The 25641-nt window shown below is 38.9% G+C and overlaps 4 protein-coding genes across 8 annotated transcripts; 2 read left to right on the forward strand and 2 right to left on the reverse strand.

Annotated features, from left to right (window-relative positions):
- The first annotated feature begins 305 nt into the window (after positions 1 to 305).
- LOC141441865 (NADH dehydrogenase [ubiquinone] 1 beta subcomplex subunit 3-like) lies at positions 306 to 2216 on the forward strand. Of its 3 annotated transcripts, none has more exons than XM_074106761.1 (3): positions 306 to 392; positions 543 to 684; positions 1986 to 2216. In XM_074106761.1, the coding sequence occupies exons 2-3, from the start codon at positions 551 to 553 to the stop codon at positions 2155 to 2157; spliced, it is 306 nt and encodes a 101-aa protein (XP_073962862.1). In that variant the 5' UTR covers positions 306 to 392; positions 543 to 550; the 3' UTR covers positions 2158 to 2216. The 3 variants fall into 3 exon arrangements, with proteins under 3 accessions (XP_073962862.1, XP_073962861.1, XP_073962863.1); XM_074106760.1 differs by having other exon boundaries at positions 321 to 392; positions 530 to 684; XM_074106762.1 differs by having other exon boundaries at positions 324 to 392; positions 492 to 684.
- Positions 2217 to 6832: 4616 nt separating this feature from the next.
- LOC141441429 (NADH dehydrogenase [ubiquinone] 1 beta subcomplex subunit 3-like) lies at positions 6833 to 8757 on the forward strand. 3 transcript variants are annotated; one of them, XM_074106155.1, is made up of 3 exons: positions 6833 to 6934; positions 7073 to 7227; positions 8527 to 8757. In XM_074106155.1, the coding sequence occupies exons 2-3, from the start codon at positions 7094 to 7096 to the stop codon at positions 8696 to 8698; spliced, it is 306 nt and encodes a 101-aa protein (XP_073962256.1). In that variant the 5' UTR covers positions 6833 to 6934; positions 7073 to 7093; the 3' UTR covers positions 8699 to 8757. The 3 variants fall into 3 exon arrangements, with proteins under 3 accessions (XP_073962256.1, XP_073962257.1, XP_073962258.1); XM_074106156.1 differs by having other exon boundaries at positions 6842 to 6934; positions 7086 to 7227; XM_074106157.1 differs by having other exon boundaries at positions 6860 to 6934; positions 7035 to 7227.
- A 363-nt stretch (positions 8758 to 9120) lies between these two features.
- Positions 9121 to 18116, reverse strand: Rae1 (ribonucleic acid export 1). The gene is made up of 8 exons (XM_074106154.1): positions 17691 to 18116; positions 16696 to 16788; positions 14922 to 14999; positions 14023 to 14118; positions 13341 to 13412; positions 12509 to 12784; positions 11065 to 11271; positions 9121 to 10167 (listed from the first exon to the last, which is right to left on the reverse strand). Exons 1-8 carry the CDS (start codon positions 17835 to 17837, stop codon positions 10084 to 10086), a joined length of 1053 nt encoding a protein of 350 aa, XP_073962255.1. The 5' UTR covers positions 17838 to 18116; the 3' UTR covers positions 9121 to 10083.
- An 835-nt stretch (positions 18117 to 18951) lies between these two features.
- On the reverse strand, positions 18952 to 23072 carry LOC141441890 (uncharacterized). The gene is made up of 5 exons (XM_074106783.1): positions 22191 to 23072; positions 21607 to 21783; positions 20824 to 21183; positions 20012 to 20283; positions 18952 to 18964 (listed from the first exon to the last, which is right to left on the reverse strand). Exons 1-5 carry the CDS (start codon positions 23070 to 23072, stop codon positions 18952 to 18954), a joined length of 1704 nt encoding a protein of 567 aa, XP_073962884.1.
- Between the last annotated feature and the right edge of the window lie 2569 nt (positions 23073 to 25641).

A 25641-nucleotide genomic window follows, 5' to 3' on the forward strand; every position in this document is an offset into this window, starting at 1 on the left:
TCTTGTTCCTTGTTGAGCGCGAATAGACGCCTGGCCTGACATAGAGGGTTGCTACACAAAAAATATTTGTAACGACTGAGCGGATACAATTATGTGACTTTTATATTAGAAATTACAATACGATTGTCAATTTCGAAAATAAAGTTCATTTTGCGGTAATTATCAACGACAAAATATTTTTTAATAAATAAAATTTTGTGATCTCAAGCTTTCAGTGACATCTATCTGAAACAAACGACAACAATCTGTTTTATTTTAGGTTAGATAAAGGAGATGGCGGCGCTATCGACATGAATTAGTACGGTATAGGCGACTGTCCCCCCCCTGGCCTGGATAAATAATACGATTTTACGCCCGTAATTTAGACTCGTACCATTTAGATTCAATTTCAGGTGAGTAAATTAAGTTTCAATGCTAATTTTAAGATTTTATGATGAAAATTTGTGTTTACTCAATTTTTAATGACATTAACAAAATTATATAATCATTAGAGGTTATTCGTGTATTTGTATTGGTTTCGATACACAAGTTTGGCTGACCAGGCAGCGGGATGGGCGGGCATGGGCACGGCGAGCCGCCGTATAAGATTCCCGACTACAAGCAGTTCCAGGTGAAGGGAATCCCGCAGCTGGAAGAGCTCGAGAGAGCACTGTGTCAGCGCGGACTGAGGGACCCATGGATCAGGTTTGTGTCGTTTCGTGACACTAAGTCCAGTTAAAAAGCATTCGAGCTTTACGACGACTGAAAATAAATACAAAAAAGCAAGCATTTTTTGGTATCTTGTATAGTTTAGAAACAATTGAGTGAGATCACTTATCGTTTCCACCCTGTAGAATGTATAGTATAGGGGTTAAACCAATTCTATCTATGTCTTTCCTAGGGTCTGAAACTATCTCCACACCAAAGGATTTGGCAAGACAAAGAAGGAGAAGTGGCCAGTGTTAGAAATATAAAAATACCTACTAGCTTTTGCTCGCGTGAAATTCGGTTATCGCGCGCCAATCCGTCGGGAACTGTGCATTTTTCCGGAATAAAAGTAGCCTATGTCACTCTCTAGCCCATAAACTATCTCTTTGCCAAAAATCAAGTCAATCCCTCGCTCCGTTTCAACATGAAAGTTGGACAAACATACAAACACACACACTTTCAGCATTTATAATATTAGTATGGATTCTATGTCCATTGTTTCAAATTAAGAAACACTTAAACTTTCAGCCCCCTATCCTGAACATCACTAAGATACTGACAAGCATGGAACTTTAAAACATATTTTTTTGAACTAATTTTTCTCCAAAACTATAAAAGCTAGTGAAATGGAAGTAGGTGAAAAAAAAATGAATTATTATTATTATTATTATTTTTAATCATATTTTAATGAGGCTTCAGTTCACTAAAAGTGACTATGCCAGCCTCATGGGGGGCCTCAGATACATGTTACACTCTCTTGTGCCGAAACCTAGTCTCTGGATGCAAAGGCCCGTCTGATGAACTTGTAAATCTGCATCACTTCTTCTGAAAGTGGATGACTCAGAATCACATTTACACTTCGATTCAACAGATCCATACCATCCAGATACCTGTTTCTGGTATCCTTATTCTGATCACATTCCAGAAGAAAATGAAGGAGGTCTTCAGTCTTATTACAACCTAAACACAAGGGTGATTGTACAACTCATCAAATTTAGGAAATAATTTAGTGGAATGTGACCAGATCGCACACGAAATGCAAGCACAAGTAGTTCCCTGGGAGGGCTGGCACAATCAAACCAGGGTACCTTGTACACTTTGTTCTGAATAGTACTATACCAAATGCCCTGTTTCAGATACTTTATTAAACACTATTTGCATTACATATTTGCATTGTTCATTACACTTTGCCTTGGCTAAATACATCAATTCTGTACCATAAGGTTTACATCCTATCTCAACCCCTCATTATTGAAACAAACAAATTAATGTTATATTTTAATTTATCTCTTTTTTAGAAATGAGGCTTGGAGGTACCACCCCGGTTTTGGAACTAGGTGGGGCCGTGCCAAGAAGGTGTTCTTCCGTGGCTTCTCCATCGGCCTAGGACTCACCATCGTGACTGTGGCCCTCGAAAAAGGCCTCGGTGGTGGCGGCCACGGACATGGGCATGAGGAGGCCCATCACTAGGACACAAAATTTAATTGGGAGCTGTGTTAGTAGCATTATTAAAGTTAATCACACTATAATTTGCTGTTTCACTGAATTGTTTTCCAGCTCACATAAAAAATTAAGACAGCAAAAGATTTTAATTTAGTAGAGATTACAATACTGGAAATAGTTTATTTAAAATTGAATTTTATATAAATAAATAAATATCACGGGACAATTCACACCAATTGACCTAGTCCCAAAGTATATCAATATATCAATTAGCCAATGGTATGTATATATTTAGAAGGTTTCAATGAATTATGTGAGGCGATTTATCAATTGCTGATGAGATTGAGTTCTCATGACATTCCACTCACAGTCTCACCCCCTTGAACGCCTCACGTAATTAATGAATACTTTTTATGGTTATGCTGTAACATGGGGAAAGTGAAAAATAATTGATTTCATTTTTAATTGTTTATTAACACTTTGGTTTTACTTAAAATACATAGTTCATATTTAAGGTTGATTTTTATTAATAAACAATGTTTGGGAACAAAAATTTGCAACTTATATCCAATTCCTGTATTTTGCAGAGAAAAATTTAAAAGCTTTTTGAGTCTTTGCAGTCGCTGTGACAAGTCTAAATTCTTTTGAATTGTAACTATGTACGAGTTGGAGCCATTTAGGTGCGTGTTATATAGACTGCCGTTTCTTTACTCTTAAAGTAGGTAAGGTAGGTACCTACTTATAGTATCCTAACCCGTTTTGTTCAGCTAAATTATTGCAGGTGGTTACGTAGGTACTCTGAACGCTTCCGCGTACTCGAATGTGACCATATATACACAGTAGGGTCCTTTACCTACCTGTGCAATTTAAAGCAGGAGTATTGAGACTTACACTTACCCTAGCGGGTATCAGTGGCGTGGCCTCGTAAGAACTGGATACCCACCAGAATGCCTACATGTTATGTATACTTTTTTATATAGCGAAGTGTCACATTAGAAGACATAAATCACGCTTGGGTCTCTCTAGCGTTTTTAACTTGTTAGTTACTTTAATGTAAAATGTAAAAACAACACTTTTTGGCAGAACAAACCGAGGCAAAATTCAATTTTGTCCCGGTTTGAAAATTTCGTAGATTCGCAAAATTTCGGAAATTTTCTTGCAACGCCACGCCACTGGCGTAGGATCGTTTTTACGGAGTGTGGGGGGCGAGGAGGGGCGTCGCTTTCACGATCATTTCTTAACCCCCGACGCAAAAAGGGGTGTTATAAGTTTGACCGCTATGTGTGTCTGTCTGTCTGCCTGTCTGTCTGTCTGTGAAACCGTAGCTCTTAAACGGGTGGACCGATTTGAATGCGTTTTTTTTTATTTGAAAGCAAGTTTTCTAGCGATGGTTCTTCAGCCGTTTTCGAGATATTGAACTTTGAAGTGACAAAGTCGTGGGTTTTCCAACTTTTTTTTGGTTAGGTTATTGTCGTAGTACGCATGTTTTTACCAAGCTTCGCTTCCACACCATTCAACTGTGAGTGCGAATCTTAGGCTGCGGACTGGACGCCAGCGATCAGCGGGCAGACAGCACAGCGTGCGCGCCCTCTACTGCGCTGCACAGTGCTACCTTGACTTTCCTGGCAGTACACGCAATGAACAGAGAACACGCGGCGCGGCGCGGCTGCCCATCCCGCTGCCGCTGTCTGCTGGCGTCCAGTTCGCGGCCTTATGGTTTGCCACAACTACATGCGACTGAAAGCGCAGAAAGCATTCATAATACACTGCGAGAGTTGCCCATTAACAGCTTAGCGTTGAGCGTGTGGACCGGGCAATGAACAGAGAATTTGCATGCCAGTCGCGCATGCGCGTACATACTAGCAATGGAATCCTTGCCATGACTGCCAGCAGGCCGAGTTAGCGGCAGTATACAAAAAGTGGTGTAATATCGCTCCCTAAGGGCCTGGGACGACCACTAAGGAGTGTCAGTGTGCAAATAAATGACAAATACCTACTTTTGTATAAAACCGAAAAATATTGCTTAGGAATCCTAAGTTAGGATCTATGAAACAAAAAAATTGGGGACATCTGGTTTAGAGTACCAAGAGCAAGTAAAAACCTAGAAAATCTGAAACTGTTTTCAATATTCAAACTACCTACAAAAAATGAAAAAAATATTATTTATTTTTCTGCAGTCGGGATTCTCATCCATGTACTCATAAATTAAATTATGAATGAAAATGAATGAAAATAATTTATTTAATATTCTTTTACAACAAATCAGTATTTTCCCCAGCAAACTAACAAGGAAAAAATGGCAAAGCACTCAGCTACAAAGTGATACTTAGGTAAGTACAAAAGTTTTCAAAATTGGGTTCATTAGTTTGAGTACAACTAAAAAATTAGCGTGGCTTTAAAACCACCCACTAAATAAATTAAACTCATAAAATGTTCATAGACTCATCTGATAGCAACAATTGTTTACAAAACAAAAACATAGAAAGTCTCTCATCTTATTCACCTACCTGGTTAAACAGTAAACAAGTGGAAACTTATTATTTTCATACCTAAACTCCAGGTTATCAAAATAAGCACAATGAATGGAACTGTCACAAACAATTTAATAACTACCTATTAAAGATAACGGACCATCTGTCTGTGTTATCAATAGCTTACAATTGCCTCTGCAACTGTTTAATTAACCCACTGACAGCTGAAATCATTCTGGGTATTTCTAATAACACACTAGAATTTCATAGTTGTTTTAAATGAATGCAGAATAATTTGTACCAATATCAGGTATGATACCTAAAAAGCTAGAAAAGCTATTGTTATTTATTTATTTATTTATAATAATATATAAATTAAATCATTTACCTATTTCAGATTCACATTCATATTTGTTAGTGTAGTCTTCAAAAAGTTAATATTACCAGCTAGATTACATTTGATTACATGACATTAAATTTAAATTTTAAATAGGTATTTTAAATATTTTGTTAAAGTATTGTTTTGAAAAAAAAAAAACAGGTACAGTAAAGTTCTTTGTTGAGACCTTCTCAATACAGGATTTATTTTATAAGTACCTTTGGTTATAGGTACCGGTTTCCCTAAAATAAAAAGTTAATCCAGAGGACAAAGTGATACCTATCTGGTATTCTGATGCAATTACTACAAATTAAAAATTACATTTAGGCATCACTAAATTTCTGGATAAAGTTTTTATTTTAAGGTTTAGTTTACTATACCCTACTCAAAATAAACTTAGCAACAGTTAACCTTCCGCTCACGATTCATGACTAAAGAACCGTAGAAGCGTAAGTTGTCGGTTCTTTGTCTGGTCTCTCTTTTAGACGGAGTTAGAGATAAAGGCCTGATAAAGGGCAAGGTACATGGACAAGGCAAGCTAGATAAACTTACCGGGGCGCGGTTCCAGGCCTGGTAAAACAGCTGCGGCGCCAACTAACGCCGCCGCCACTATAATAACATACATCGCTAGTAATTTTTAACACTCATGTCTAAAAATGTTTTGGTCTCCAGCTTACACAAATAAGCACTCTATAAATATCGCACACTTGTTCTTGTTTACACACACTGCACGAGTCTTCACGACTTCTATTTCATTGATCCCGATGATTCTATGGGAACTGGCAAGAACCCTTCAGTCACTCGCCCACACTTTAAATTGTCCTCGAATCGGATTAATTTTAATTTATTATTTCATCGTTCTTGATTAGTTTAATAATAAAAGCTTTCTGAATCGAACGAAAGCTCGGAACCTGCACTCTGCAATACCGCACCGCTTCAGCACGCAACAAACAAGAACCACACGCAACCGGCCGTGAACCGGCAATGCGACTGAACATAGGTGCAGGTGCAGTGCAGTGCAGTAAAAAAAACACAAACAACAGGAATACGTTTTGCCAACATCCAGAATCGAAATAAAGGTTCACTTACATGCGAAACGTCAATTTTATCGCGGATAAATATAAATAATGAAGCGTTTTATTCAATGTTTCAAACAAAACTGAGGCCCTTCTGACAGCTTCTGACATTTTTGAGTTGAGTTCCTGACTGACAGCTCGCTGGCCTGGATCAAAGAGTAGTATAATATACGGGGAAAAGAGAGCCCTCTCTCGTCTCATTCATGCAGACTGTTTTGAAGCGCCGTCTGCATTTCCTAACTAGTACCATTGATGTATATATCCATCCATACGTATAGCTATTAATAGTCACAGGTATTCTTTTACTTTACTGGATTTGCTTCCCAGCTCAAACCACATAAAAACTAAAAACAGGGCTGCAAAGAGAAGTGAGACCGCTAGAATTCAGTCTTCTTAAGTTTAAACCAGCCTCAATTTTCCGTTTGCAGCACTGTCTTTACTTTTTATGTGGACGATGTGCACGAGTTTCGATTGCAACGTAGCCATCTTGTTCCTTGTTGAGCGCGAATAGACGCCTGGCCTGACATAGAGGGTTGCTACACAAAAAATATTTGTAACGACTGAGCGGATACAATTATGTGACTTTTATATTAGAAATTACAATACGATTGTCAATTTCGAAAATAAAGTTCATTTTTGCGGTAATTATCAACGACAAAATATTTTTTAATAAATAAAATTTTGTGATCTCAAGCTTTCAGTGACATCTATCTGAAACAAACGACAACAATCTGTTTTATTTTAGGTTAGATAAAGGAGATGGCGGCGCTATCGACATGAATTAGTACGGTATAGGCGACTGTCCCCCCCCTGGCCTGGATAAATAATACGATTTTACGCCCGTAATTTAGACTCGTACCATTTAGATTCAATTTCAGGTGAGTAAATTAAGTTTCAATGCTAATTTTAAGATTTTATGATGAAAATTTGTGTTGACTCAATTTTTTAATGACATTAACAAAATTATATAATCATTAGAGGTTATTCGTGTATTTGTATTGGTTTCGATACACAAGTTTGGCTGAGCAGGCAGCGGGATGGGCGGGCATGGGCACGGCGAGCCGCCGTATAAGATTCCCGACTACAAGCAGTTCCAGGTGAAGGGAATCCCGCAGCTGGAAGAGCTCGAGAGGGCACTGTGTCAGCGCGGACTGAGGGACCCATGGATCAGGTTTGTGTCGTTTCGTGACACTAAGTCCAGTTAAAAAGCATTCGAGCTTTACGACGACTGAAAATAAATACAAAAAAGCAAGCATTTTTTTGGTATCTTGTATAGTTTAGAAATAATCGAGTGAGATCACTTATCGTTTCCACCCTGTAGAATGTATAGTATAGGGGTAAAACCAATTCTATCTATGTCTTTCTTAGGGTCTGAAACTATCTTCACACCAAAGGATCTGGCAAAACAGAAGAAGTGGCCAGTGTTAGAAATATAAAAATACCTACTAGCTTTTGCCCACGTGAAATTTGGTTATAGCGCGCTAATCCCTCGGGAACTGTGCATTTTTCTGGAATAAAAGTAGCCTATCTCACTCTCTAGCCCATAAACTATCTCTTTGCCAAAAAATCACGTTGATCCCTCGCTCTGTTTCGACATGAAAGTCGGACAAACATACAAACACACACACTTTCAGCATTTATAATATTAGTATGGATTCTATGTCCATTGTTTTAAATTAAGAAACACTTAAACTTTCAGCCCCCTATCCTGAACATCACTAAGATACTGACAAGCATGGAACTTTAAAACATATTTTTTTGAACTAATTTTTCTCCGAAACTATAAAAGCTAGTGAAATGGAAGTAGGTGAAAAAAAAAAGAATTTTTTTTTATTTATTATTTTTAATCATATTTTAATGAGGCTTCAGTTCACTAAAAGTGACTATGCCAGCCTCATGGGGGGCCTCAGATACATGTTACACTCTCTTGTGCCGAAACCTAGTCTCTGGATGCAAAGGCCCGTCTGATGAACTTGTAAATCTGCACCACTTTTTCTGAAAGTGGATGACTCAGAATCACATTTACACTTCCATTCAACAGATCCATACCATCCAGATACCTGTTTCTGGTATCCTTATTCTGATCACATTCCAGAAGAAAATGAAGGAGGTCTTCAGTCTTATTACAACCTAAACACAAGGGTGATTGTACAACTCTCATCAAATTTAGGAAATAATTTAGTGGAATGTGACCAGATCGCACACGAAATGCAAGCACAAGTAGTTCCCTGGGAGGGCTGGCACAATCAAACCAGGGTACCTTGTACACTTTGTTCTGAATAGTACTATACCAAATGCCCTGTTTCAGATACTTTATTAAACACTATTTGCATTACATATTTGCATTGTTCATTACACTTTGCCTTGGCTAAATACATCAATTCTGTACCATAAGGTTTACATCCTATCTCAACCCCTCATTATTGAAACAAACAAATTAATGTTATATTTTAATTTATCTCTTTTTTAGAAATGAGGCTTGGAGGTACCACCCCGGTTTTGGAACTAGGTGGGGCCGTGCCAAGAAGGTGTTCTTCCGTGGCTTCTCCATCGGCCTAGGACTCACCATCGTGACTGTGGCCCTCGAAAAAGGCCTCGGTGGTGGCGGCCACGGACATGGGCATGAGGAGGCCCATCACTAGGACACAAAATTTAATTGGGAGCTGTGTTAGTAGCATTATTAAAGTTAATCACACTATAATTTGCTGTTTCACTGAATTGTTTTCCAGCTCACATAAAAAATTAAGACAGCAAAAGATTTTAATTTAGTAGAGATTACAATACTGGAAATAGTTTATTTAAAATAGAATTTTATATAAATAAATAAATATCACGGGACAATTCACACCAATTGACCTAGTCCCAAAGTATATCAATATATCAATTAGCCAATGGTATGTATATATTTAGAAGGTTTCAATGAATTATGTGAGGCGATTTATCAATTGCTGATGAGATTGAGTTCTCATGACATTCCGCTCACAGTCTCACCCCCTTGAACGCCTCACGTAATTAATGAATACTTTTTATGTTTACGCTGTAACATGGGAAATGTGAAAAATAATTGATTTCATTTAGAATTGTTTATTAACACTTTGGTTTTACTTAAAATACATAGTTCATATTTAAGGTTGATTTTTATTAATAAACAATGTTTGGGAACAAAAATTTGCAATGGAAATTGCGACACATGCCATAGTAGCCACATTACAAATATACAGTCAGCTACAGAGAGATTATGAAATTGCAACAGGAAAAAAATCTGATGCTGAATTTGAGTTTGAGAATTACACAAAGTTTGAGAACCTCTACAATTTATTTTTAATTCTTACCACAATACTTAAAAAAAGTTAAAAATAGAAAAAGGAGCAACAGATTGCTAAATAATATAAATTGGCCTTATGCTATGAAGTTCGAAATTCTAACTTTGTATTGTGCCATTCCACTCACGCTAATAGTATTTAATAGGAGTGTAAGAGGGATGGTATGATACGTACTTCGAATTTCAGAATAGCCCCCCATTTATTCTATTGGCTGTAAATATCCATAATGATTTTAAAATGGACAATTATAAATTTGAGAAAATGTTAAACTTCTATTAATAATACAACTCCAATAACACAGTCTAAGCATGATTCATTAGCTGCAGAACTGATAGTAATAACCCACTCAACATCGAAGGAGTGCTTTGCAAAAATAAAGCATTTAATTAATTATGTATTTCAAAAAATCTAAGAGGTGGACAACATGTGGCAAACCAACTGTTAATTTATCGCAAGTATCGCAACAAAATATAGATAACATAAAATTAGGGTCTACAAGTGCGCAGATGCCAGGACATAACCTAACCTCCCCACACTCAAAAAACTGGTTACCAAACATATGCCCTAATTTTTTAGGCTACTCTTTTATTTGGAACACTTCATTCAAATAAATCAATTGCCATATCAGTGCAGTAATTCAGTTCTCAGTGATAATGAAACAGTTTGACTGTAGGAATGTGGTCCCTTCAATACAGGAATAACGATCAGTTTGTACGCGGTTTGAGGTCCTCGTAGCAGGGCCGGAGGTAGATGAAGTTCTTCTTAGATGGGTTGAAGTGTTCATGACCCTGAGAATATAATATTTAGTTTTAATTGCATAAAAAGGCATAGTAAGTATAGACAAAATAGTTTTACTACATAAATAAATTAAAATAAAATTATCCGACTACAAAAAATCATGAAAATAATTTTCTACCAGGCTGAAGTCGGTGCCTCAGCACGAGCCAGCAGGAGTGGATCTACAGTCGTCTACCTCGCCTACAAGATGCTATGGAAGCGCGCGAGAGCATCTGGATGGGGTGTATATAGCTATAGTTTAGTACCTCGGGACGCAAACGTTCCGTCTGGACAGGGTTACCATGATTACCCAAATAGGTATTGATTGATATGACTAAAGCATTAGAAGGTACAGTCAAAGGCAAAGATATCGACACGGCCAAAGTTGCAAAAATATGTATACACGGCCTTAATATTAAGTGCATAAAGTCGTGTGTACATATTTTTGCAACTTTGGCCGTGTCGATATCTTTGCCCTTGACTGTACCTAAACTAGCTAATGTTAATTTAGTTTTCACAAGCAAAGACTCATCCATCGAACTGAGGAGATAATGTGATAAAAAACAAGACATCAGATAAATCTAAGTACAATCTTGAATGATCTGCTGGATGCATCTCGTACCTCGTGCGCTCCAAATGTGCAATATAATGTACACAATAAGTTCTAGGAAATTACTGACCCATGCCAAAAGTTCCTTTGTTTCTCTATTGTTTTACACCGTTGCAGTTTGGACTTTATTCTCGAAACAATTAGATTCATATTGCTTTGTTATTTTTACATCGATACTAACTTCAAATACATAATACATCAACCTTATGGTTATGGTTAGTGACATAAATAAAAGCGTATGGATATTTTTGACGTCTTGGTAATGCACATATATATATGTTCTTGACTGTACACCAACCTTGGACCAGTCATAGCCGACAGCATATGCGAAGATCTGCCCGTTGTGGTTGAAGGCGGCGCGCGTGAGGGGCTGGTCCAGCACCTCAGAGGACTTGAGCTTGGTGCGCGCGTCCTTGTCCCAGAACGAGAACGAACCGTCCGAGCCCACTGTGGCCAGGGTGCCGTGGACGGGGTGGAACGCTATGTCGTTCACCGCGTAGATGTCCTGGGAATAAGTGAAGTTAATTACATGGGAACGCCAAAGTTCGCATATTTTCATATGCGCGTATTCTAGTCATACTGTGATTGATTGATTTGTCATAAAAAAAAATCCAACCTTCAATTTTTCTGAAATTTTAAACGGTCATTCTATAGAAAACTATAGATTAGGGTAGGTCTGTTTATATAACGATTCTGAACAATTATTGGATTCAGAGATTTATGTATGACAAACGATCTTTCTGACAAACAATACATTCGGACTAGTATGCAAGCCGATATGGATCATACTTGCTAAGCTTCACTATAAGCCTCATGAATAGGCTCAGAGTTGCTCAGCAGGATATGGAGAGAACTATGCTCAGGATCTTCCTACGGGATTGAATCAGGAATGAGGACATACGCAAAAGAACAAGGGTCACCGACATAGCAAAGGCTTAAAAACACTGCAGGATAGAAAAGGGCCCAAACACAACTTCTGCTGCTGTGACAAAATAAAAAGTAGCCAGGTCTACCACTGAGCTAGCCGTCTTGTTGAGAAAGCTGCGTGCGTAAGAGTTGATACTGCTTGGTGAAAAAAAAACAAAATCCGACCAAAAATGGCTGCCTCGCTCGCCTTGACAAGTTCGTATGTGACACTAACACTGGTGCAGTAGCATTTGCCGCACTTATCAAAAAAAACCTTGATAAAGGCAATAGAGGATCACTGCGACAGGGTTTTACAGTGTCAGATACGAACTTGTCAAGGTATATTAATAGTAAATATAATGACCCGGATAACTCACGTCTTAAATCGAGTTTAGCTCGACATGTCAACCGGGATAGTGGTTGGACGGTACCTCCGAGTTGGAAAACGGTGTTAAATACTCGTGCTGCGTCATCGGTGTGTGTGAACGTACCTTTACAGAGCGATGTTGTTAGTGTTGTGTGCTACCCTACATTTGACAGTTGTAATGATGATGAAAACGCGGGTAGTTGTGTGCCGGTGTCAGTTTCGTCGGGTAGTCGCGCGAGCAGAGCGGCGGCGTGTTGCAGCAGCCGCTGAGTCGCGTTGCTCCGAAGACGAAGGGCTACGGATTAGCCCGAAACATGTCGAGCTAAACTCGATTTAAGACGTGAGTTATCCGGGTCATTATATTTAATATGAGTGAGTCTCACGGTAGTTTCATGTTCAAAATTGCAAATCTTTACGGAGAGATATGGCAAAATATATTAATAGTAGTTATTATGAAGCTTTCACATACCTGATACCCAGCCGTAGTTCCAGCAGAACGGTGGCACTTGAAAGTAAAATTATCCTTCGGGTTGGTCGGGCTGACGTATTGTATCGCAACCCTGCCTTCAACAGAGCCGAGTGCAAACCCAGCTGGTTGCTTAGTCTTCTTGTCCTTGAAGATGGCGATGCAGCGGTGCTGGTGCTTCAGGGGAGACTCCACGCGCTTGAACTCAGCTGGCTTCCCTTCGAGCGTGTAGAGACAGATGCCTCGATCGGCTGTGCCTACTACTGCCATTGGGTAGTCCTGTGTGTTTTTTTTTTTTTTAGTAAATGCGCTCAGGAAGAAAATGCAATCTTCAGAAAAGAAATTAGCCATAAGTTGGTATAGATTTTTTGAACCCTTTTTTATAAAATAAATCAGGTAGGTATAATGATGGGTCTTAATAGGAAATATGCATAGAATATAAATGTTCTCTTAAATAATTTAACATGAATTACAAACTAGACAATAAAACGAATGACATAAAAATCATCAATATCTGTTGAAAAAGATATAGAAAGTGAGAAAAAAAACATAATACTGGACTGTTTTTCACTACACCATTTACGCATATTTTGCGTGATCGGCTGTAGCTACAGTCACCAGCATTAATATCAGCCACAGTGGAGCGTGCAAAAATATCTGACACGTCCTTCCGGCCCTAGAAATAGAGTCGTGTCAGATATTGGTGCCGGTGACTATATTATTCATGTCAGCCTAGATCTTGAAAGCACATGTTTCTGCGACGACTCCGTAACCCATTGGCGAGCCAGAAAGAATTGGACAATTGTTGGAAAATTTAAATCAAAGTTTGACTCACCACATCTGCACAGTAGCACCTCTCCGACAGACTCATGCTCATGATTGGTGAAGAACTGCGTGTGTCCCAAAACTGAAAATAAATTGAGTAAAAAATTTGGAATTTAAATAAAATAAATACAAAAAGATTCCAAAAAACCAATCTTAAATTGAGTAAAATAATAATAATAATAAATTCATTTATTTCGGGCAACTTGGCCCATACAATAAATACCTTACAGACTAACATACATATTTATAATCAATATTTAAAAATAATTTGGTGACAAAACGGCGTGACCCCGTTGAGTCACCGTCCCCGACGTCGCATTCATCTGCGGCATGGTGCCCCATGGTGGTGGTGGTGGTGGTGGTAAAGGCTTCACATTTCATTTGAGAGGCTATCAAGTACTTAAGCAGGTGATACTTGTTGCTGCAGCCTATTTGTGAGCCTAAACCAGTCTCGCACATTGCCAAGTGGTGGTATGTTTAACAGAAGTAAAAATGATGAATAGAGTCAATAGTAGTAATTCACACACTAGTGGCTGATGGCACATATTTTCAACACAAATGAATTGATGATGAGTTCGAAAATTGACATGCTTGGTTCTCACATACTTCACAGCACTTGCCTCATCTGTTTTATTAGAAAGAAAGTCATAGAAGTTGAAGACTGGAATTATTCCTAATTCAGTATAACTTACTTTCAAGGTTTTGTCCCAAGATGCAGTCATGAGACAGGTGTAGTTGGGGGCCTTGACCCAGTGGCAGGTCTTTACTGGAGCGTCGTGGGCCGCCACCTACATAAATATGACATAAAATAAAGATGTTGAAATAAAAAATGAATAAATGCTAAATGAATTGTTAATAAAGGCTTATTCCGTTCTATTCTATTGAGATGACAAAAACAAATTATGTAACAAATGTACTTTCCCTTTAGCTAAGTTGCTCCAGTTGCCCGAAATGCTGAAGGTAAATATTTTCTCATTACTGTGATGGTAAGTATTATTAAAAGAGATAAGTAATGCTGAGTTAATTTTTATGAAAATTAAAGACAATCCCAGTGCTAAAACTAGTGTTAACATTCTTGCGACGTGTCCTTCCACTGTGCTAACAAATGTGGGATAGTGATGATGTCAAAACACTTGAATATTCGCCCTGGACAGAAATGATTGGCAAGAAAAATACACAAGCTCTTTACAGAGAATTTCAAATATCATTTTCACACCTCTCCTTCAGAAAAGTAACTTTTCCTCCCTGACGAGAGGGAGCAAAGTGCAACTTTTCTGTTCAAGGCTTTTCTAAGGGTTTTATTGCAAACGCCATTTCTATGCTGGTTGTTCTTTAATAATAATTAGAATTTATTTAATAATAATATAATTTAATAATAATATAATTTATTTTCAGATAATTACATCCATTAATATTAGTAATATTCGGGAGCAAAATTATTTTCATCTTGGGCGTTAACACTTGTCTTGAATCCCTCATTAAGCTCAGGATTCTATTATAGAATCCTTCGCTACATTCTGGATTCAATATATCACCCTCGCCGTAAATACACCATTTTGTGTGCCATATTTTATATTGAGGGTTAGCATACCTGAATTGTTTGATTGGCTGCCAGGTCCCAGCACTTGACGCTCTTATCTGTTGAAGCCATGAACACTTTAGATCCATCCTGGAAACAACAAACAAATGTTCACCCAAATATGGGTCCGAAAGTTACATGTATGAAAAAAAAAAGATTTAAGTTTAAGGTAGAGTGAATATGGTGCTGGGCATTATCGGAAGATGTTGTACGAATTTACAGGTACATCAAGCACTCCTTTGCAGCCAGATAATCTGGACATCGCAGGAGAAGTGTTTGATGAATGTGGCCATCGAGTCTACCAATGAGGCTGGCATAGTCCCACAGGTGCAATTAAGCCGACAAAAACCGAACAGCTGTATTTTATGTAACTCGTGTTTTAACAAATAAATATCTTTATCCTAAAGCCTCGAAAAAAAATAGGACAAAAAAACCGGCCAAGAGCGTGTCGGACACGCCCGAAATAGGGTTCCGTAGCCATTACGAAAAAATTAAGTAATATTTTTCTAAGGCTTTCGTATTTTATATGGAATCTTCCAAGTTTAGGTATATTTTATACCTTAGGCTGCAATTTACTCTTAAACTACTAATAATTCTCAAGCAAACTTAGCCGTTATAGTTTTTCTTGAAAGTTTGATAGACTTACTTCCATCCTTATTTTTTTCAAATTTTTCCACCCACCGGTTTAGATTTTTTCATGAAAATTTGCACTTTAAAATTGAATATTTCGCAAACAAATCACTGAATCGAAAAATCGTCTGAGTAAACCCCTAATGGCTTTAAAAAACCTATCCAACGATACCCCACACTATAGGATTGGATGAGAAAAAAAAACATCCCCACTTTACGTCTATGGGTATACCCTAAAAAAATTTTTTAGAATTTTTTGTTGTACCATTTTCCGTTTCTGCCATTTTGGCTACAGAACCCTAAAAAGGTGGTGAATATGGTGCTGAGCAGTCCATTATCAGATGGCGCGATATAGATGTACAATTTTGTAGACACGTTTTTCATGCCCAAGACTAAGCTCTTAGCAGAGCAGAGGCATGTTTGGTGGCTTTCTTTCACAGATTTCCTATGAGGCTGACATAGTCACTTAAATGTACTTAAGCCTTGTCAAATATAAGATTTAGGGGCTGTTTCACCATCCATTGATTAGTGTTAACTGACGGTTAAATGTGACGCCGTCTCTATTTGTTTTATGACTGGTTATTTGGAGTCATTTTGTATTTTTATTTCAACTCCAAATTTGTTACTTTTACGATCATCCCGTAAAACCATATCGAATATACAAACTGAGACATGGATGCACAGAAAAACCAGAAAAGAGACCAGCGCTGGGAATCGAACCCAGGTCCTCAGCATCCCGTGCTGCGTGCCATACCCCTAGACTACCACTGGACAGGAGTACAGACACGAATTTCTCCTATGCACACATATATAACTATTAAATAAATATCTTTTATTATTATTATTATATCTCAGGTGGCTTTAAAAAAAAAAAAACAACCTGAGATATGTGTGCATAGGAGAAATTTGTGTCTGTACTCCTGTCCAGTGGTAGTCTAGGGGTATGGCACGCAGCACGGAATGCCGAGGACCTGGGTTCGATTCCCAGCGCTGGTCTCTGTTCTGGTTTTTCTGTGCATCCATGTCTCAGTTTGTATTTTCTATATCTATTTGTTTTGTTCGAATAGACGGAGACGGCATCACATTTAACCGTCAGTTAACACTAATCCATGGATGGTGAAACAGCCCCTTAAAGTGTTTCTTTAACACTGCTTACATCATGCCACGCTACGTCCAGGATGGGGCCGTCCATGCCCTGTGCGGCTTTCGGCACCGTCTTCCCAGATGCTTCCACCTCCCAGCATCTCACCTGCAATGTTATTGAAATTAAAAATAATAACTTGAATGTTAATGTTGCATGGGACTTGTCGGGTTTTCTTCGTTTTCCTGAAGATTCAAATAAGAAAGAGAAATCTTTTCATTCAAGTTATGAACGACCTTAGCGAGCTAGTTTTAAGTGTAATTCAACCATTTTATGGGAATAAAAAAGAAAGTACATTTTAGCAATTTTCTGAAATAATAATAATAAATTCATTTATTTCAAATTCATATAAATACCTTACAGACTAACATATATATTTATAATTAAAAATATTTAAAACTAATTTGGTGACAAAATGGCGTGACCTTGTTGAGTCACCGTCCCTGACCCAATACCCAGTTTTACTGATAAAAATAGAAGAAACTAGAATTTTTAAAGGTTCTGAGCTATGTGTATGAAACATTTAGTAAGGTGTCATCATAAGGAATTATGGTTGTGAACAGATATATGTGTTATAAAAATGGAACTTTTGAAGATATTTACTATGATACAATGGGACTAAATAGAAAATAATAATGCCTAGATATTAAAATAGAATAGATTTAGTGTTTTAAATAAGGACCACACTCTTCTTCAGTCATGAAAATGACTGACACTCTTTCCCGGCTCGGAAAATACCAACATGGAAATACCAACACTGTTTTTCGTGTACACGCCCTTAGAAGCTCATGACAGTTTGTATGGGCGTGTATACGAAAAACAGGGTTGGTATTATCCGGGCCGGGAAAGAGTGTCACCCATGAAAATGATAAGTATTTTATGTCAATGAACTGTAGTTATACTGTTGGGTGCAGATACCTACCCAAGAACATACAGACCTCAGTAAAGTAATGAATGTGTCAACGAAGTATATTGAATTATTTAACATTTTATATCAACAAATTTCATACCTTACAGTCCCATGAGCCAGCGACAAGGAAGGTCTGGGGAACCGACGGCGGAGAGAATTCTAGCGCAGCTACCGTGTCGTCCGGCGGCGAAGTCACCTCCAGGTCCTTATTGGGGTTGCCCCCGGCCGTACCCAGTTGATTGAACATATTTTACACTATATAAATGCAGGAAAATCGACGCACGATTTGGCTTTATTTCGATGCGATGTTTACTATTTTATGGATAGTACTAGACTAAATTGCTGGTATGCTTTGATTGAAGTATAATATACACACTACATTTACCTATCTCTCATAACGGTTGAGCGTTATATATAGACCTTATTAATATTTAATTTGTTCCAATATCGTCGGTTGAACTATGAACATAATGAAACTGTGTACATTGAGGTTATGTTATTTGTGTCAAAAAAATCTCTTCAGTGTTACCAATTCCACTAAGTTTAAAATCCCTAAAATTGCTACAGCTACTTGAAAATACCCTTCAAAATTTTATTTCTGTATTTCTGTATTAAATCTTGATATTAAATTATACTCGGGGACTCTTCAAGCTGCATCAACATTCATATAGTAATGTGTGAAAGTTGATGATGCGCTTTAGGAGTTTCTTGATAATTTTGATAACCTTTGTCAGTACCCATTTACGTTAAGTCCAGACGCATACATTTTTGGACCATTTTGACAGAGGCCGTATTGCCTAACTTCTTCTGACGCTCGCGATCAAATGACAGATTTTGTATGCTATATAATCTTATCATCGTAGTGCTCATTGTTTAGGGGGAATAATTTAAAGATACAGAACATTTTTTTTCATGATGTTGAGCTGTCAGAAGTTCAGAACTTAGTATTTCTTTTTAACCTACCTCAAAAAAGGAAGAGGTTCTATTGTTGGACTACACGTATTTTTACATTTATATTAGGTATAGTATATGTTTTAATGCATGTTTACCGATTTTTCAGTCAATTGGAGACCGATTTTCTAAATTCCTTTTCACTTATCATGCTCTTAAAATGTTACTTTAGTCTCTGCGCATCGGGACTAAAGCTCCTTTTTATTCTCTAGGGATTAAAGTTTTTTTTTTTTCATTTACGTTGGAAACTCCTAAACAGCCAACACGGTGTTTGTGAATGTGAGGAAATATGATAGATATGGAAATACTAGGAATAATACCAGGAATCAGATCAAACACATTTCTTAGGAACGCTGTTTATTCAATGACAATCTGTCATAGACAATAAGAACACATCAGCTCCTTCACCCTTAGTTGGGGAACCTAAAATAAAGACATATAACAAAATTAAACAATGAATTATTATCAAACATAAATAACAGCTAGGTATCAAAAGTAGGACCATCATATTTTGTAATTGACATTTCTTTTCGGTCTTAGGACTCTGTCACAGGGAACCTCAACAGGCGCAACTGTCGATTGTTCTGCTGACTCTACCTGTTCTGCTACTGGCTCTACTGACTCTACCTGCTCCACCCCCTCAACCGCATCTTGCCAGTCATCTCCTAACCCTTCGTCATCCACCAGTTGAAAAGGTGTCGACAAGACAGACTGCGAGGATGCCTGTGATCTTAGCGCACGACGCTCCGTGCCACGCACATCAGAAACGTCGTCGTTAGATACGTAACGCATCAGCTGGTCAATATGTCGTTTACAAATAACATTATCTTCTTCTAATTGTATTAAAAACATCCGATTCCCAATATTTTTAGTAATAGTCCCCTTTTTCCAAATTGGTTTTCTATCCACATAGCACCTACACCAAACTAGCGCGCCTATGTTGAATAACCTTTTCGCTTCAGTTACAAGGTTGGGCACCTCATGCTTCGACGGCACTAACAAGTCTAGCCTACCACGCAAATCACGCCCCATCATTAACTTAGCCGGGGAAGCTCCCGTGGCGCAATGAGTAGTATTACGGTAGTCAAATAAATATTCCTGAAGCTTCTCATTAATTTTGTATTTACAAGAATAAGAGCTTAAAATTGCCTTCAACATTCTCTTACACGTACGGACGCTGTTCTCTGCCTGCCCGTTACTGCATGGATGATAGATCGGAGACGTCAGGTACGCGATGCCATTAGTTTTGCAAAACTCGAGAAATTCATTGGACGCGATTTTTGCATCATTGTCGGATACAATAGTTTCGGGAAGGCCGAATCGAGAGAATAAAAATTTGAGCTTTAATATAAGCTGCTTCGTCGTTGTTCCACAACACATATCGAAACACTCTAGCCATTTGCTGAAAGCGTCGACCACCACAAGGTATGTATTCTGAGACACCGACATGTAGTCCAGATGTATACGCACCCAAGGCGCGGGGGCCGCGGCCAGGGCTGCGGCGGCGCGCGCGGCGGCGCCGGGCGCAGCGTCGCGCACACGCGGCACGCGCCCACCGTCTGCTCGATGTCGCGGTCGACGCCCGGCCACCACACCCGTGATCGTGCAACACTCTTTGTTCGGACTATGCCCTGATGAGTTCGATGTAACTCCTGCAGTATGTCCTTCCTGTGCACTGTGGGAATCACGACCCTGTGACCTCGTAGAAGACAACCATCTTCTACCTCCAGGTCTGTTTTACACTGGAAATAAGGTAAAACATTTTTACATACTATTTTTCGCGGCCAACCATGGTTGACATATTTGACTACGGTTCTAAGAACACCGTCGCTCGCAGTCGCTTGTCGTATGTCTCTGTATGTAACGGGTAGTCCTTCCAACTGGAGCGAATTTAAAGCCGGAGCCCAATGTTCAACATCTTCGTGATGTTCCGACTCACGCTGATCCAACGGATTCCTTGAAAAGAAATCTGCGACTGGATTTTCTTTGCCCGAAGTATACTGTATTTTAAAATTATATGCAGAAAGAAAAACTGCATATCTAACCAACCGCGATGCAGTCGTAACAGAAATACCGCCCTTTTTACCAAATATTGCCAACAACGGTTTATGATCGGTTTTTAAAATAAAAGGATCACGTCGGCCATACAAATATTGGTGGAAGCGTTTAACACCGAAGACAATAGCCGTGGCTTCCTTTTGTAATTGGCTATAATTACGTTCGCTCTGCAACAGTGACCGGGAACCGAAAGCCAGCGGACGCTCTCGCCCAGCGGCGTCAACGGTGGCCAGCACGGCGCCCAGGCCGGCCGGGCCCGCGTCCACGGTCAGCACCAGCTGCGCCGCCGGGTCGAAGTGCGCGAGCACGCGCGAGCTGCTGAGCTCGCGTTTCATTCCATCGAAGGCCGCCTGCTGCCGTTCCGTCCACTCCCACCGCGCACCCTCACGCAATAGCTCGTGGAGTGGAGCTAGGATAGACGACGCGTTGGGAACAAAATTGCGATAGTAATTTGCCATACCCAAGAAGCGTTTTAAATCAGTTATGTTAGTGGGCTTGGGTACTTTGACAATGGCCTCTACCTTTTTTGGAGACTTTTGCAAACCGTCCTTGCTAATAATGTGACCCAAATAAGTTACACTATCCTGAAAAAAGGAACATTTGCTTTGTTCTAATCTGAGACCAGATTCTTGAAATCGTTGGAATACTTTTTCCAACCGCTCCAAATGTAAGGCTTTAGTCGGACCTGTCACACAAACGTCATCTAGGAAAACTGTTACACCATCTATTCCCGCCAAAAGGTTTTCAATAGTGCGCTGAAAAATCGCCGGGGCGCACGCTAAGCCGAAAACTAGCCTCTTATATTTGAATAACCCTTTGGTGGTATTGATGGTGGTAAGTTTTTGCGATTCCTCTGAAAGCCTCAACTGATTATACGCCTGACTACAATCTAACTTGGAGTATTGCTGACCATTGCTCAGCTTAGCAAAAATCTCTTCTATCCTTGGTAGAGGATATTTGTCAACGTAAATATCATTATTTAATGTAACCGAGTAATCCGCACAAACTCTGATACTACCATTGGACTTGGGCACCGGAACAATCGGAGTTGCATAATCCGAGTGGTTCACGGGCTCCAGTATGCCGACCTCAACCAACCTCTCGAGCTCGGCCTCCACCTTGTCCTTGATTGCAAACGGTAATGGACGCGCTTTGCAAAACTTGGGCGTCGCACCTTCCTTCAACTGTAAGTAACGTCAGCACGCGTATAGCAACCTAATTCCTTACTAAACAATCCTTTGTATTTTTCAACCAAATTTCGCACTTCTAAGTTATCACCAGATGCCAAGTCAATTTTGTTATTTATCGAAGTTATACATAATTTGAATTTTGCCATAAAATCTCGCCCTAATAGCGGGGGACCACCATGTTCGACGACAAAAAACTTAAATTTATGTGTCATACCATTGTACGCTACTTTAGTGATGAAATACCCCAGAGGCTTAATTTTATGGCCATTGTAAAAGCACATACGAATGTTACATTTAAATAATTGCTTGTGAGCAAAATGTGACAAATACAATTCCTTTGAAATAACATTGGTACTAGACCCAGAGTCGATTTCCATTTTCAGTTTTGTACTACAATTTACCACGATTGTTACGAAATAAGGTTCGCTGTCTACACACCTCAAATTAAACAGCTGACACTCCTTACATTCCCGGCAGTCTACTGCCACAGGCGCCTCGTCCGAACTCGAATCCGTTTCCAAGTTGATATTCTTGACCGGTTTTTCCTTTGAACCGCACATTTTCTTCAGGTGGCCTTTTTCTTTGCACCTTTGGCAGCGGTAATTCTTGTAGCGGCACCTCTCAGCTGCATGACCCTTCATGCCGCACACTGCGCAACGATTCGGCGAAGTCTGTCTTCGTTGAGCCGCGCCGGCTCGATCTGCGCCGGACCACAACAGCGGTTCTTCCTTCATAGCAGCGGCGGGTGAAAAAGCTCTCGGCGCCGTAGCCCTCGCCTCCCGCGCGGTGACTGTTTGCTTCGCTATTTCTAGCGCTTTTGCAAACGTAAGCTTGCTGGCGTCTTGCTCGCAGAGTCGGTCTCGTACAGATCCAAGTTTGAGCCCGAGTACAAATCTGTCCCGATATACCTTATCCAGGCAGTCTCCGAAGGCACAATGCACGGCTAAGCCTCGCAATCGAGCTGCCCAATCCTCGACAGATTCTTCCTCTGCTTGCACTGCGTTATAAAAGTTACCTAAGTCCGCAAAGGTCGCCCGCGTTGGAGTCAGGTGTTTGTCCAGAAAGTCTACCAACTCATCAAAAGTCGAGGTTTCTACCTCCTTCGGATGACTTAGATTCCGTAATAATAAGTACGCATCATCCGATAAATGAGTGATCAAAACAGCACGCTTTTTTTCCTCGGCCTTAATGTCATTCAGGCTTAGAAACTGTTTTACCCGGTTTCGAAATATTTCCCACTCTTGACTTCTCGGGTCGAAACATGGTAGGGTTCCAATACTCATCGTCGCCAGTTGATAGATATGGAAATACTAGGAATAATACCAGGAATCAGATCAAACACATTTCTTAGGAACGCTGTTTATTCAATGACAATCTGTCATAGACAATAAGAACACATCAAAATAACCTAAAAATGACAACTGTGCAGAAATATATAAAAAAATACACGATTTAAAAACAATTAATGATAACGAATATGAATCTATTGAATTATATTAAGGATTAATTAATTTTAAGCATAGTCCAATTATTTTAAAATAGTTTTCAATTTTGAAACTGTTGATGTAAGGTTTTAAAGCGTCATTTCATAAACAATAAAAGAAAAGAAAAAACCGCACACCTTGTGGGTAGTTTTGTTTTGTTTGATAAGATATATGTGGGTACTTGGTTGTGGTTTGTTAGTCTAACAACTGGTAGCATGGTGTAGGTACGGTTGTGTTAGGTACTCTGAAGATGAGCTCTGGTTGAGTTCGAAACGGGTCAGTGTAGTATGGTGGTGGTGATAGATGGGTTTTTGTGATTTGTGTGTGTTCTTACAGTGTGGAGGTGGAGGAACTGCATGAACACGCATATTTTGCATAAGCTTGCCTACCATAAGGTCGCGGGTGAGCAAGGAAATTCTTTTAGTTCGCTGAACTAATGTTGTTCAGTTTAACGAGTATGATCTATGTTTTAATTATTATTACAGGCCACACCTGGTACATGTTTCATCAAAGTAAATAATTTGTTTGCTTTCTAGTCTCTTTTGATGTACATATTGTTCTTGGTTTGGTATAATTATACCTATTTATTTTTATTTCTCAATTTTATTTACGTATGTATGGGTAAGTAGTTCATTTAGTATAATTTGTGTATTGTTCCGTGAGTCACAAACGGTTCTGGTAGAAAATAAGCGCTGCAAGCGTCTAACGCTTCAGCATAATGCTGTCAGCGACCGTTTCACTTTCGCAGGGACACACAAAATTGTGTATAATGTAATTTCATGAGTGTTTTCCTGTTTTTTTTTTTGTATACGTGTCTCTGTGTTAGTAAATGAATGTCTTCTTTCTTTTTTTTCTTTCTTTCTTAAGAATCTGTGATCTGTGCCTCCAAGCAGCTATCTCATATTTTGCAAAGCCCGTTCGTTTTTACTGCTAAGAAATTCAAAACGATTGATGTGTAATATTTTTAAGGGATTCATGGCATCCTTTAAAACCAATTGCTTCTTTAAGCTCCATGTGCACTAATGTGCAGGGCCATAAGTAACGGGATTTGATAATTTTTTTCGTAGTAAAATTCATTTAATTTGTTTCTTATATTATATTAGAAATTTCAAAATCATCTAAGCCGGGCTACTAAGATAATTTAAATTTTGACAGTCTCAAAAATGATACTAGATAAAGTTTCGTAAAAAATGCTTTGCCCGGCCAGAATCTAGTGGCTAGATTATATTGCCATGGCCCAATTTTTAACACTTTTTAAATTTATTAATCCTAAAAATATATAAAGACAATTAAATAAAACGAATACGAAAAAATATAAAAAGGCAAAAATCAAATCCCCATAGCAATAGAACGCCCTTAATTAAATAAATTTCATCCCAATTATTTTTTTCCTAAATTTGGGGGGAAACCGCCTAATTTGGGAACTGTGGGAGGGGGAAATTTCGGGGAAATACAGTACGATAAGAAGACGATAAGCAATAATCTTAAAGCCGCATTCAGATTTATCTGTCGTGTTGTGTCGTGGTCATGACGCATCAACGGCATCGGTTTCATACATTTTATATGGTTGCGTTCACATTTATTTGATGCAGTGTGTTGTGTTGTGTTGTGTCCGTAGGTTATGTCGCATCAAAGCTATAGAGAGTGAGAGAGAGACAGAGCGTTACAGCAAAACACGACAGATAAATTGTAAATGCGGCTTTTTTTTTAGCTTCACCTTTTAGTTTCAGGCGTTTCAGGTTTCTGCCGCCCGATGTTTGTCATCAAATCTTGCAAATTAAATTTGATCCACTTCCCGGTTACCGATTGAGCTGAAATTTTGCATTCATGTGTAAATCGCGTGACAATACAATAATCTGGTAGTGTCATCCTTGTAGTCCGGCCAGGATCGTCTCCGGTGGACGGAACTCTTCAACCGTTAATGGCATCGATTTGAAATTTGTTATGCAAATGTTAGGTAGTTAAATGTAGTTTGGGTGACAATGCAAGTACAGACAGCAAAAAAGCTTGTATTCAAAATGAAATTTTCAACAAAAACTTATTGTATGCTTTGTTTGTATGTAATAAAAACATACACCCCTGGTGTTGCAGATATTTATGGGCGGTGGTGATCTCTTACCACCAGGAGACCCACTTGCTCGTTTGCCATCCAGTAGAATAAAAAAAGAAAAAAAAAATCTCAAAATCAGACTTCATCCCAGCCTATATACGTCCCACTACTGCTGCTCTCAGAACACAAAAAAAACTTCTGCACATTGCGTGTACAGTCAGCATCATAAGTCGGTTGGTGGTTACTTTTGTACTTTTCGTTTTTCAGCCACGTACTTAGCGCCATACAAGATTGACAAAATGTGTTAATGTGACAGAG

The sequence above is a fragment of the Choristoneura fumiferana genome, chromosome 24 (genome assembly GCF_025370935.1).
Source record: "Choristoneura fumiferana chromosome 24, NRCan_CFum_1, whole genome shotgun sequence".
NCBI classification, from domain to species: domain Eukaryota; kingdom Metazoa; phylum Arthropoda; class Insecta; order Lepidoptera; family Tortricidae; genus Choristoneura; species Choristoneura fumiferana.

Excerpts from the sequence above, each read along its gene's own strand:
- LOC141441865 (XM_074106761.1), top strand. The coding sequence starts at position 551 with ATGGGCGGGCATGGGCACGGCGAGCCGCCGTATAAGATTCCCGACTAC. Across the intron at positions 685-1,985 it reads CTGAGGGACCCATGGATCAG|AAATGAGGCTTGGAGGTACC; the intron begins GTTTGTGTCGTT and ends TCTCTTTTTTAG.
- LOC141441429 (XM_074106155.1), top strand. The coding sequence starts at position 7,094 with ATGGGCGGGCATGGGCACGGCGAGCCGCCGTATAAGATTCCCGACTAC. Across the intron at positions 7,228-8,526 it reads CTGAGGGACCCATGGATCAG|AAATGAGGCTTGGAGGTACC; the intron begins GTTTGTGTCGTT and ends TCTCTTTTTTAG.
- Rae1 (XM_074106154.1), bottom strand. The coding sequence starts at position 17,837 with ATGTTCAATCAACTGGGTACGGCCGGGGGCAACCCCAATAAGGACCTG. Across the intron at positions 13,413-14,022 it reads CTTGGGACAAAACCTTGAAA|TTTTGGGACACACGCAGTTC; the intron begins GTAAGTTATACT and ends ATTTATTTTCAG. Across the intron at positions 10,168-11,064 it reads TCGGCTATGACTGGTCCAAG|GGTCATGAACACTTCAACCC; the intron begins GTTGGTGTACAG and ends TTATATTCTCAG.
- LOC141441890 (XM_074106783.1), bottom strand. The coding sequence starts at position 23,072 with ATGAGTATTGGAACCCTACCATGTTTCGACCCGAGAAGTCAAGAGTGG. Across the intron at positions 21,784-22,190 it reads CTTATTTCGTAACAATCGTG|TTGAAGGAAGGTGCGACGCC; the intron begins GTAAATTGTAGT and ends CGTTACTTACAG. Across the intron at positions 21,184-21,606 it reads AGTCCAATGGTAGTATCAGA|GATAGTGTAACTTATTTGGG; the intron begins GTTTGTGCGGAT and ends TCCTTTTTTCAG.